This window comes from Papio anubis, chromosome 4, assembly GCF_008728515.1.
Source record: "Papio anubis isolate 15944 chromosome 4, Panubis1.0, whole genome shotgun sequence".
In the NCBI taxonomy this organism is placed as follows: domain Eukaryota; kingdom Metazoa; phylum Chordata; class Mammalia; order Primates; family Cercopithecidae; genus Papio; species Papio anubis.
Window position 1 is genome coordinate 70,142,634 of NC_044979.1, and position 13,943 is coordinate 70,156,576.

Consider the following 13,943-nt stretch of genomic DNA (forward strand, 5'->3'; position numbering starts at 1 on the left):
ATTTATGTGCAATTATTAATTGCTAAGAATAATAATTTACTTATAAATGCAAGATTGTATTAATTTTATCTGTAATAGAATTCCTATTCATCCTGAAGTCATAGCAAATTATTAAATTTGCTTTGTGGATAGTACAAAGTTAAGGAAATCAAATTTGTTTTATGAGGACATTTGACTTAATTAATATTTAAAATGCCTCTTGCTTTCTTAATACCAGACTTTAGATAATTAAAAAAAAAAGAACTTTATATAAAGAACTATTCTTCCCATTTCTCCTTTGTCAGTTAATCCTCAGACCTAGACTATGCCCTTAAATTCCTGTTCTGCACCAACTGGCTGAATTACGTTGCATCTTATATAATGCAGCCTAGTAGAGAATAAACTCAGAAATTAGACATTCCTTTGAAACAAATACACATTTGTTGGTAAGCCCTTTTGCCTGTGTCTTTAGAACAATGGATGTTTGTAATCGGGGCTGATCATCAGCTAGTGTACATCTTTATTGCATCATGGCTAGTTTCTGTTCTGATTGGTCAATGCCTATGCTTAACAGGTTATTAAATATTTTGTCAATTACCCCTGCTTGACTGATAACTCCAAAACTCCAGGGGAACTCCTCTTTATATACCTTCGGAATTACCACAGAAAGATTAACTTATCCAAATAGTAATTGAGTTGTGTGTGAAATTCCACATCTTTGTAACCTGGAAATTGGAGATCAGTCAGTGCTCTATGAATCATCCCTGATTCCTCCCTTTCTGTCCCACTTCATTTCTAACTCACCAGTAGATCTCACTTGTTCATCCTCCAAAGCATTTTCAAATTCTGATCCCCTTCTCACTGCATTCACTCAGTTCCCATACCCAAGTCATATTGTCTCTCTTCTGGACAGTAATAAGCTTTTGTTGGGCCCCCTGCTTCCAACCTTGCCTCTTGTAGTGAACTCTCCAAATAGAAGCCAGAGTGATACTTTTATATTTAAAAAAAAAAAAAAAAAAAAAAAAAAGCCCATACCAGATCATATCTTAAAGGCCACAAACCCTTCTTCCTGTCTCTGTCTCAGCCTCCACCTCTCTCTCCTGGGTTCTATGTCAGCTGCAGCTATCCTGGCCTCCAGCACATTCCAGCCTAGCATACTCCTTATGGGAATGCAAGCTCCCTGCTAATAGGAAGGTTTTTTACTTTGTTTCTCTCCTGTGTCTTCAGCCCCGAGAATTATATACCTGACACACAGTAGTTGCTCAATACATAGTAGTTGAAATGAATGAATAAATCATTGCATAATGTTTAAAGCTAGGAAGCTGAGTGTGTGTTTTTTCTTTTTGTTCTTCTTATCCAATGGTATTCTTGTACATGAAACATACCATAACAAAAGCAATGTAAGTCATTTTTATTTTCTCCTGTAAAAACTTATAATTAAAAGCAGACAAGAAGTCAGGCACAGTGGCTTGTGCTTGTAATCTCAGCTACTCAGGAGGCTGAGGCAGGAGGATCACTTGAGGCCAGGGGTTTGTGACCAGCCTGAGCAACACAGTGAGATGCCATCTCTAAAAATAAATAAATACATAGTTAGTAAGGCATGGTGGTGAGTGCCTATAGTCTCAGGTACTTGGGAGGCTGAGGTGGGAGGATCCCTTGAGCCCAAGAATTGAAGGCTACAGTGAGCTATGATTGTGTCACTGCACTCCATCCAGAGTGAGATGCCATCTCTAAAAAAATTTAAATTTAAATTTAAAAAAAGCAGACAACACTGAAAAAGGATACCAACCATTTTTAAGCAGAATTAAGCCTAATAAGTATTAAATCATTAAAAAGAAATAAGATCAGTACTTTAAACAACTATTTAATGTTACCGAAGGATGTATACATGAATGCTGTCTAAATGGAAAGACACAAACGTTTTACATCATCCTTTTCAGATTAATATATATTTTAATAGAATGCAATCAGATTTCCAATGGAAACAATTTTTAAAATTTTTTGTTTGTTGTTTGTTAACACAGGGTCTTGCTCTGTCACTCAGGCTGGAGTACAGTGGCACGATCATGGCTTAGTGCAGCCTCAACCTTCCAACCTCAAGGGATCCTCCCACATTAGCCTCCTGAGTAGCTGGAACTACAGGCACACACCACCACGCCCAGCTGATTTTTCAATTTGTTTGTAGAGTTGGGTCTCCCTGTGTTGGCCAAGCTGGTTGCAAACTCCAGGGCCCAAGCAATCCTCCCGCCTCGGCCTCCCAAAATGCTGGGATTATAGCCATGAGCCACCACACCCAGCCTGTGTATTGTGTTGACTGACTGTTTTATTTTAAACTGGTCTGCCCTCATAAGAAGAACCTAAAGTGTTCTCACACGGGTCTACATCAAATCTCCTTGTTTTGCTTTGCTAGAACACTCACCACTTTCTAAAATTAACTCATTCATTTTGTTGTTGTTGTTGCTGCTGCTGCTGCTGCTGCTGGTGATGGTGATGATGGTATTTATGTTTTTATTGTCTGTCTCATGTTTCTAGAATATGAGCTCCATGAGGAAAGAGACTTGTTCTGTTTTTTTCATGCCTATTCTCATCATGAAAAGAATGCTTAGCACATATTAGGTACCATTAACTATGTGTGGAATTAATGAAAAAGGAAATATTCAGGCTGGGCTTAGTGACTCATGCCTACAATTCCAGCCTTTTGGGAGTCCGAGGCAGGAGGATTGCTTGAGCCCAGGAGTTTGAGACCAGCATGGGCAACATAGCAAAACCTCATCTCTACAAAAAAATTTTAAGTTAACCAGGCATGGTGGCATGCTCCTATAGTCCCAGCTACTTGGGAGGCTGAGGTGAGAGGATCAGTTGAGCTTGGGAGGTCAAGGCTGCAGTGAGCATGATTATGCCATTGCACTCCCACCTGGGTGACAGAGCAAGACCTTGTCTTTAAAAATAAAAAAGGAAATGTTAACAAAAAGAAAGAAAGAAAGAGATGTTCAAAACTTGCCCCAATAATTTTTACCAAAAAAAAAAAAAAAGAATACTAGTAAGAAAAGACATTTCCTGGATAACAAGAGGCACTCTAATGAAAATACTATGATAATGACATAAATAGATGAGTATTAAAGAGTCCAGGCTCTTATATATTTTGGAATGTAATATAGGACAAAGGTGTCACTTCAAATTATCAGAGAAAGAGTGATCTATAATGATTGATTTTTACCGAATCCTGGCATAATCGTCTGTCCTCCTTGAACAAAGAAAATGTCATACCGTATTTACAAAATAAATTCCAGATAGTAAAGCCAAGAAGTAACAATTTGTTTTAAAAAAAAAAAGTAGGAGAAAAATGAAGTTATTGTTTGTATAAAATCAAGATCAGGGTCTTCTTCTTTAAACAAGACAAGAAAGCCAAAAGAAAAAGAGTAATTTGGGGCAGAGCCAAGGTGGCCGACTATGAAGCAGTGGCGATCCAAGGCTCCCATCAAAAAGAACTAAAACAGCTTGCGAATCCTGCACTGGCAACTGAGGTATCCAGGTTCTGTCATGCGGACAGACTAGGCAGCTGGCATGATCCACAGAGAGGAAGGAAGAGCGGTGTAGTGTGGCGGCCCACCTGAGAGCCACACAGGGCAGGGCACCCCTCACCCCCTAGTCAGGGGAGACAGTGAGTGAGTGTGCTACCCAGCCTGGGAAACTGTGCTTTTTCCACGGAACTGTGTAACCCGCGAATTGGAAGATCCCACTCATGAGCCCACATCACCAGGGCCTAGGGTTCCAACCATGGAGCTGCTCAGATTTTCAACAGCCACTAAGCTAGAATCTGCTTAAGCATTCCAAGCTCCTGGTGGGAGGGCTGGCCATCACCACAGCTGCGGCTACCTGCTGTCTAAACCCTCAGAGCTCCTTCAGGGAGGGGCAGCAGCCAATACTGGGACTGCTAGCTGTCTAACACACTAAGCTCCCAGGGCAAGATAAGGGCAGCAGCCATCTCTGTAGCTCTAGGCTATGCTCTTCCCCTGCTGAAGCCAGGGAAGCTGGGTGGCTTGGTCCCAAGAGGGATTCCCCACAGCCCAACACACCAGCTGTGGCAGACTGTGGCCAGAGTACCTCTTCAGACCTGACCCTGACTCATCTTTTCTCACGGGAATGGGGCGTCCCTGCAGAAACTCCAGCAACTCCAGCCAGGGGCTCAGGGGCAGAACTCTGATCTCTCTGGGCCTTACACCTAGGGGGAGGGGTGGCCATAGTCTCTGCAGACCAGCAGACTTCATCTTTCCTCCTGCTAGTTCTGAGGAATCCAGGCAGCCCAGATGAGTGGGTTTCCCTCCAGCTCGGCACACCCCTCCACCAAGGGACAACCAAAGTACTTCATTAAATGGGTCCTGCTCCCCGTGCCACCCAACTGGGTGAGACCCTCTAACAGGGGTTGTCAGACACCCTACATAGAAGTGTTTCTATTGGCATCAGGTAGCTGCCCCTTGAGGTCAGAGATCCCAGAGAAAGGAGCAGGCACCCATCTTTGCTGTTCTCCAGCCTTCTCAAGTTCACTCCAGGCACGAGAGTGAAACAGATAAATAGGGCCTGAAGTAAATACCCAGCAAATGGCAGCAGCCATACAGAAGAGAGACCTGACCATTGAAAGAAAAAATAAACAAACAGAAAGCAACAGCAGCATCAACAAAAATGTTCGCAGAAAAACCTCCTCCAAGGGTCAGCAGCCTCAAAGATTGACACTAGACAAACTCATGAAGATAAGAAAGAATCAACAAAAATACGCTGAAAACCCAAAAGGCCAGAGTGCCTCTACTCCTTCAGATGATTGCAACGCCTCTCCAGCAAGGGCGCAGAACTGGACAGAAGATGAGATGGATGAAGTAGGTTTCAGAAGGTGGGTAATAACAAACTCTGCTGTGCTAAAGGAGCATGCACTAACTCAATGCAAAGAAGCTAAGAACCTTGATAAAAACCTTACAGGAGCTGCTAACTAGAATAACCAGTTTAGACAGGAACATAAATGACCTGATGGAGATGAAAAACACAGCATGAGACCTTCATGAAGCATACACAAGTATCAATAGCCAAATTGATCGAGCAGTAAAAAGACAGAACCTACAATTGATTGTAGTACCTGAAAGAGACAGGGAGAATGGAACCAAGTTGGAAAACACACTTCAGGATATTATCTAGGAGAACTTCCCCAACCTAGCAAGACAGGCCAACATTCAAATTCAGGAAATACAGAGAATACCATAAAGATACCAACCCCAAGACACACAATCAACAGATTCTCCAAGGTCAAAATGAAGGAAAAAATGTTAAGGGCGGCCAGAGAGAAAGGACAGGTCACCTACAAAGGGAAGCCCATCAGACTAACAGCTGATCTCTCAGCAGAAACCCTGCAAGCCAGAAGACAGTGGGGGCCAATATTCAATGTTCTTAAAGAAAAGAATTTTCAAACAGAATTTCATATCCAGCCAAACTAAGCTTCATAAATGAAGGAGAAATAAAATCATTTTCAGACAAGCAAATGCTGAGGGATTTTGTCACCACCAGGCCTGCCTTGCAAGAGCTGCTGAAGGAAGCACTAAATATGGAAAGGAAAAGCTGGTACTAGCCACTGCGAAAAACACACCAAAATATAAAGACCAATGACATTGTGAAGAAACTGCATCAACTAGTGTGCAAAATAACCAGATAGCATCATGATGACAGGATCAAATTCACATGTAACAATATTAACCTTAAATGTAAATGGGCTACATGCCCCAATTAAAAGACACATTGGTAAACTGGATAAAGAATCAAAACCCATCAGTGTGCTGTATTCAGAAGACCCATCTCATGTGCAAAGACACATATAGGGCCAAAATAAAGGGAGCAAAAGTTACCAAGCAAATGGAAAGAAGAAAAAAAAAAGACTGTGGTTGCAGTCCTAGTCCCTTGACAAAACAGATTTTAAACCAACAAAGATTAAAAAAAAGACAAGGGCATTACATAATGGTAAATGGTACAATTGAAAAAGAACAACTAACTGTCCAAAATATTTATATACCCAATCTTAGAGACCTACAAAGAGTTTTAGACTCCCACAAAATGATAGTGGGAGATTTTAACACCCCACTGTCAATATTAGATTAATGAGACAGAAAATTAATAAGGATATTCAGAACCTGAACTCAGCTCTGGATCAAGTGGACCTTATAGACAGCCACAGAACTCTCCACCCCAAATCCACAGATTATACATTATTTTCAGTCCCACATGGCACTTATTATTCAGAAAACAACCAAATAATTAGAAATAAATCACTCCTCAGCAAGTGCAAAAGAACTGAAATCATAATAAAACATTCTCTCAGACCACAGTACAATCAAATTAGAGCTCAGGATTAAGAAACTCACTCAAAACCACACAACTACATGGAAATTGAACAGCCTGCCCCTGAATGACTCCTGGCTAAATAATGAAATTAAGGCAGAAATCAAGCAGTTCTTTGAAACCAATGAGAACAAAGAGACAATGTACCAGAATCTCTGGGATGCAGCTGAAGAAGTGTTAAGAGGGAAACTTATCACACTAAATGCTTATATGAGAAAGCTAGAAAGAGCTCAAATCGACACCCAAATATCACAATTAAAAGAACTAGAGAAGCAAGAGCAAACAAATCCAAAAGCTAGCAGAAGACAAGAAATAAGATCAGAGGAGAACTGAAGGAGATAGAGACACAAAAAAAACCCTTCAAAACATGAATGAATCCAGGAGCTGGGTTTTTTTTTTTGTTTGTTTGTTTTTTGTTTTTTGAAAAAATTAACAAAATAGAGCAGTGGCTAGATTAATAAAGAAGAAGAGAGAGAAGAATCAAATAGATGCAATAGCAAATGATAAATGGGATATCACCACTGACCCCAGAGAAATACAAACTACCATCAGAGAATACTGTAAACACCTCTACACAAATAAACTAGAAAATCTTGAAGAAATGGATAAACTCATAACACATACACTTTCCCAAGATTAAACCAGGAAGAAGTTGAATCTCTGAATAGACCAATAACAAGCTCTGAAATTGGGGCAGTAATTCATAGGCTACAAACCAAAAAAAGCCCAGGACCAGATGGATTCACAGCTGAATTCTACCAGAGATACAGAGAGGAACTGGTACTATTCCTTCTGAAACTATCCCAAACAATCGAAAAGGAGGAACTCCTCCCTAACACATTTTATGAGGCCAGCATCATCCTGATACCAAAACCAGGTGGAAACACACACAAAAAAGAAAACTTCAGGCCAATATCCTTGATGAACATTGATACAAAAATCCTCAATAAAATACTGACAAACCAAATCCAGCAGCACATCAAAAAGCTTCATCCCCAGCATGCAAGGCTGCTTCAACATATGAAAATCAATAAACGTAATCCATCACATAAACAGAACCAATGACAAAAACCACATGATTATCTCAATAGATGCAGAAAAGGCCTTTGATAAAATTCAACATCCCTTCATTTTAAAAACTCTCAATAAACTAGGTATTGATGGAACTATCTCCAAATAGTAAGAGCTATTTATAACAAACCCATAGCCAATATCATACTCAATGGGCAAAAGCTGGAAGCATTCCCTTTGAAAACTGTCACAAGACCAGGATGCTCTCTCTCAACACTCCTATTCAACATAGTATTGGAAGTTCTGGCTAGGGCAATCAGGCAAGAGAAAGAAGAAATAAAGGGTATTCAGATAGGAAAAGAGGAAGTCAAATTGCCTCTGTTTGCAGATGACATGATTCTATATTTAGAAAACCCTATCGTATCAGCCCAAAAACTTTTTAAGTTGATGAGGAACTTCAGCAAAGTCTCAGCATACAAAATCAATATGCAGAAATCACAAGCATTCCTATGTACCAACAATAGACAAACAGAGCGCCAAATGATGAATGAACTCTTATTCACAATTGCCATAAAGAGAATAAAATACCTAGGAATACAGTTAGCAAGGGATGTGAAGGGCCTCTTCAAGGAGAACTACAAACCACTGCTCAAGAAAATAAGAGAGGACACAAACAAATGGAAAAACATTCCATGCTCATGGATAAGAAGAATCATTATCGTGAAAATGGCCATACCTCCCAAAGTAATTTATAGATTGAAAGCTATCCGCATCAAGCTATCATTGACATTCTTCACAGAATTAGAAAAAAAAAAAACTACTTTAAATTTTAGATAAAACCAAAAAAGAACCCGTATAGCCACGACAATCCTGAGCAAAAAGAACAAAGCTGGAGGCATCATGCTACCTGACTTCAAACTATACTACAAAGCTATAGTAACCAAAAGAAAAAAAAAAAGGCATGGTACTGGCACCAAACAGACATATAGACCAATGGAATGGAACAGAGACCTCAGAAACAATGTCACACATCTATAACCATCTGATCTTCGACAAACCTGACAAAAACAAACTATGGGGAAAGGATTCCCTGTTTAATACATGGTGCTGGGAAAACTGGCTAGCCATATGCAGAAAACTGAAACTGGACCCCTTCCTTACACCTTATACAAAAATTAACTCAAAATGAATTAAAGAACTAAATATAAAGCCCCAAATCATAAAAACCCTAGAAAAAATCCCAAGTAATACCATTCAAGACTTAGGCATGGGCAAAGATTTCATGACAAAAATGCCAAAAGCAATTGCAACAAAAGCTAAAATTGACAAATGGGATCTAATTAAACTAAAGAGCTTCTGCACAGCAAAAGAATGAACAGAGTGAACAGAATAAACAGGCAACAGAATGGGAGAACATTTTTGCAGTCTACCCATCTGACAAAGGTCTAATACCCAGAATCTACAAGGAACTTAAACAGATTTACAAGGAAAAGACAAACAACCCCATCAAAAAGTGTGCAAAGGATGTGAACAGAAATTTCTCAAAAGAAGACATTTATGCAGCCAATAGACATGTGAAAAAAAGTTCGACATCACTGATCATTAGAGAATTGCAAATCAAAACCATAGTGAGACCATCTCATGCCAGTCAGAATGGCAATTATTAAAAAGTCAGGAAACAGCAGATGCTGGTGAGGCTGAGGAGAAATAGGAATGCTTTTACACTGTTAGTGGGAATGTGAATTAGTTCAATCATTGTGGAAGATAGTGTGGTGATTCCTCAAGGATCTAGAACCAGAAATACTATTTGACCCAGCAGTCCCATTACTGTGTATATACCCAAAGGAATATGAATAATTCTACTATAAAGACACATGCACATATATGTTTATTGCAGCACTATTTACAGTAGCAAAGACATGGAACCAATCCAAATGCCCATCAATGATAGACCAGATAAAGAAAATGTGGTACATATTAACTGTGGAATACTATGTAGCCATAAAAAGGAATGAGATCATGTCCTTTGCAGGGACGTGGATGAAGCTGGAAGCCATCATCCTCAGCAAACTAACACATAAACAGAAAACCAAGCATGTTCTGACTCATAAGTGGGAATTTAACAATGCGAACACATGGATACAGCAAGGGAAATATCACACACAGGGGCCTGTTGGGGAGTCGGGGGGTGAGGGGAGGGAGAGCATCAGGACAAATAGCTAATGCATGCAGGGCTTAAAACCTAGATGATGGGCAGATAGGTGCAGCAAACCACCGCAGCACAAGTATACCTACATTAACAAACTTGCATGTCCTGCACATGTATCCTGGAACATAAAGTAAAATAAAAAAGAATAAGAATATTTTACTAAATAAAAATTTAAATTTCTATGTGGAAAAAAGTGCATACCTATTTCACTTTTATACACACACATGCACACACACACGGGTCAACTTGATCATATACAAAAATACTTGTATAAACTGATTGATAAAAAACCAAGAATCTAATATTAAAATTGGTACCAGCTAGGAAAAATGAAATTTGAAACAGTAGAAGAAATGTAAATGGCCAGAAAGCATATGAAAAGAAGCCCAAGAATGTTTTATCAAGTGTAGCTTTGGCAACATGTAAACAACTGATAACAACCAATGCTAGAAGACATATGGAGAAAGTGACATTCTTTTTCATCACTGGTGGGAAAATGAAAAGTACTCTGTCGGCATTTATTAAATTGTAAAATATGCATACCATTTGCCAAGCAATTCTATATTGGGGAATCCATCCAACAGAAAGCATCTGTATGTAGAGAGACATGTGCAAGGATATTTGCTTAAGTATTGTTTGTAAGGGAAAAGAAATTGGAAACTACTTAAAGGTTCATCAATGGGAGAAGAGTCAGATAAATTATGGTACTTCTATTCTATGAAACGTTATACAATTTTAAAACAATCGTTACAGGCTGGGCGCGATGGCTCACTCGTGTAATCCCAGCACTTTGGGAGGCTAAGGCAGGTGGATCACCTGAGGTCAGGAATTCGAGACCAGCCTGACCAACATGATGACACCCTGTCTCTACTGAAAATACAAACATTAGCTGGGTGTGGTGGCGCATGCCTGTAATTCTAGCTACTCGGGAGGCTGAGGCAGGAGAATCGTGTGAACCCAGGAGGTGGAGGTTGCAGTGAGCCAAGACTGGGCCATTGCACTACAGCCTGGGCAACAGAGCAAGACTCTGTCTCAAAAAAAAAAAAAAATTGTTACATATATTTCTTGATTTGAAGGACTATCCAGTATATATTGTTAAGTGCCAAAAAAGTTTCAAGGGTAATGTTTATTGTAAAATCCATTCAAAAAATCAGTGGTATATAAGTTTGCACATAAGGATGGGTGTATTCCATAAACAAAAAATATTGAAAAGGGACATATCAAATCATTAACAATTGCCATAGCATCAGAAGTGAAAGAATGAGATTCTGAAGAGATTATAATATCTATTCTCTATCACTTTATTGTTTAACTTGGTAAAACAAACATGTTCCTTTTTAAACTAAAACAAATCTAAAGATTGTTCACAGATAAATGTAAATATACAGTATAGGACTCTGGTACTTTGACTTTGAGCATGTATAAATACCATACAGTATAGGAAAGGAGACCCAACATTATCGTATTTGGTCAGAGAAATCATCATAGGAAAAAAACAGCAAGCCTCACTTGACAAAATGTATTGATATACTTCTATAAATCTACTTACAGGTTGGAGGTTTGGAATTTGCATTTCTTTTTTCAACTCAATTAAAACTTAGTTATTCTAAGAAATAGTTACTATGAAACCAAATTATGAAATAAACCATCTTAGACAAAAGAAAACAATGCTTCACCGTTTAATATGTTGTAACCTTCCTGTTTTACTCTTTACAACTGCCCAGTATAAAAGTGAAGACCTTACTATGCTGGCCTAACTGACTGAATAGCCCACTGTCTTTTTTTAAAGTTGAAGTTTTTTCAACATGCTTGTAATATATACATTTGATACAAAGATTGTTTATCATTTTTCTCTTTTATTTCAGAACGCTTTACCCTGTACAGCTCTAAAAACCTTAGACAAGCGTGGAATAAGTAAGTCTTTATACAGATTGTGCTCATTCTCTTTCTTTCTCTTTTAATATTTACAACTCTTCTTATATGTTTTTCATGACATTGTTCATTCATCCTGTTGTGTATTTATTCATTCATTTAACCATTAAACTTCTGTTAAACCTTAACTGTGTGCTAGCTACCGTGTTCAGCCTGAGCCAACACTGTATGAATTTGAGTTCCTAGAGAGATGTGGCATTGCTTCAGAACTGTAAATCCTAAAATTCCTCGTGGTCAGTCTCCTTGCAGCTAAATTCCAAGAAATATTTTTGTATTAGCAAAAAAGCATTTAGAAAATACAATATAGTGACTGACCTTCTAATATAAATGATGTTTGTGACAACTTTTGAGCTAAAGTTGATCTTTCAGATTTTTTCACTTTGCCTATTTTTCGCTTAAGCCTTATTGGGAAGCTAAATGCATTTATGTTTTGAAGTATGTGTTCTCCATTTATTTCATGTCTGTTCTCTCATCTGACCTTAGTTAGTTTTATTTATGGTTTTTGAAATTTCATAAAATCTGAAGATCTGGATTTTGTAGTTATTCAGGAGACTTTTATTGCAAGCCAAGGTGTTAGAAAATCATTGGAAGTTGGAAACAGTAATTTAGTCATTCCCATTTACTTGTGGGTGTCACATTTCAAGGATTATGCTGGAGAAAAGACAACTGGAACTGGGTTGATTAAATAAACTGCAATTTGTCATACAATTTTGTCTACTTGGAATTTAGTGTTATACTCACATTTTTCACTGTTATCACATGTTTAATTTTGGATACTCCCAGTTACGAAAAAAATAAGAAAAACTTTTTCATATTAAAATGCTGCTAATCCATGCTGTCAGTGGATACAGTGGACAGCTAATGGCAAGGAACTCATAAAATGAATACATTAAATTCTACGGTAGTTTAGGGATTTGGCCATTTATTTTTATTAAATTTGTAACTCGAACACATAGGTATAACCATTTTTGTCTAACATGGGGCTTTGCATGTGCCATTTGAAGAGCCAGTTCTTGCTCTCAAGGCTCCCCTGGGAAGCATTCCCTCTTCTGGGAGCTTTCTGTGCATACTCCTCTTCTCTACCTCCCCATTTCCTGATCACTGGTCTAACATATTTTAATTAAGTGCTTTTATACACCAAGTAATATATACAGTATACAGTTCCTACCTTAATTAAATGATCAAACACATTCCTGTCTCATAGGAATATGGCATCATTCCTTCCAACCAGATAACCACTTTATGAAACAATTCTTGATAAAGCCATTGAATCTGTAAACCTGTATTTAAAGTAACAGGAAAATTTGAAACTATCAGATGTAGCATAGCAGCATTTCTGGAGAACAGGTAATTAGAATTAGAGAATTTATCATTAGAATTATAATTCAAAGGCATTTAATAAACTGAGTCTCACCATTAGATTATTTTTTAAATATTTTAAGGAAAATGATAAAAGCCGAGCTTGAGGTAAGATTTTAAAATTATGAACATGGCTTGTTTAGAAACTTGCTATTTTTAAGTCCTTGTAAGTCTTGCCTTAAGGGTTTATTTCAGAGACACTAAGTAACAAAATCATTACTAAAAATATTAAAATGCTACTTTCTGGTATTCTAATATTAAGTGCTGAATCTTTAGAGCCAAGCCGTAGCCTCTAGCCAATTCAAACCAATGCAATTTAAAGAGAACTAAGATGCAGAGATGTTAATTATATTATTGATTTTTCCTCCAAATGGTCCTTGCAGCCATCATCAACATTTCAGCATCTTTCAGTTAAGGAGTGAGATCAGAATTTGAAAGAACTACATTAAAAGACTATTACATGAGTGATGGTTTTCTCCATTGCCAACTAATTTGCTTGTCTATAGCACAATTACTAAACTGAAGTAACTGTTAAATTCTCTTGTACGGTGGTAATAGGTTTAAAATAAATTGAACTAATTTGCAAGAACTAATTTGAGTTCAGTTTAGATAGGTTAACATAAGATAGGTGGGTTAATATAAAGAAGTAGGTCACTGTTCAAAATTAAGTAACAATGCTTTTAAAAATATATATTAACCTAGGTATTGAAGCTAGTGGATATGTTAACCTGCCTAAGAGAGTAGAAATTTCTTGAGAAATGAATCCTTAAGTTTATTTGAATAGCTATAACAAATGATCCAGTTTATTTTGGGGCCAACTCTAGGTAACACATAGGCAATTCCCTGCTGAATTCATTTATATCAGCAACCATGGACATAATTTCATCCTTTGAAAGATTCTTTTATTGTTCTGTGAAAACAAAGCAGTGATGGGGGAAAATATCATAAGATCCAACAGATATCCAAATTCAAAAGAATAATAGAAAGAAGAAATCTTAATTATGTGATTGAGAATAATAAATGTATATTAATAAAGAAAAAAAGTCCTTTTATTCCCTCGTACTGGAAGTGCATAATC

General features: G+C 37.8%; 1 protein-coding gene across 9 annotated transcripts in view; it reads left to right on the forward strand.

The window, feature by feature from the left end:
• Positions 1–13,943, forward strand: part of CDK14 (cyclin dependent kinase 14) — a 581,124-nt gene that overhangs the window by 444,459 nt on the left and 122,722 nt on the right. For all 9 annotated transcript variants that reach the window (XM_017956186.2, XM_021935106.2, XM_031664857.1 and 6 more), the window contains 1 exon segment: positions 11,440–11,488. In XM_017956186.2, coding sequence (XP_017811675.2) covers positions 11,440–11,488 — 49 coding nt within the window.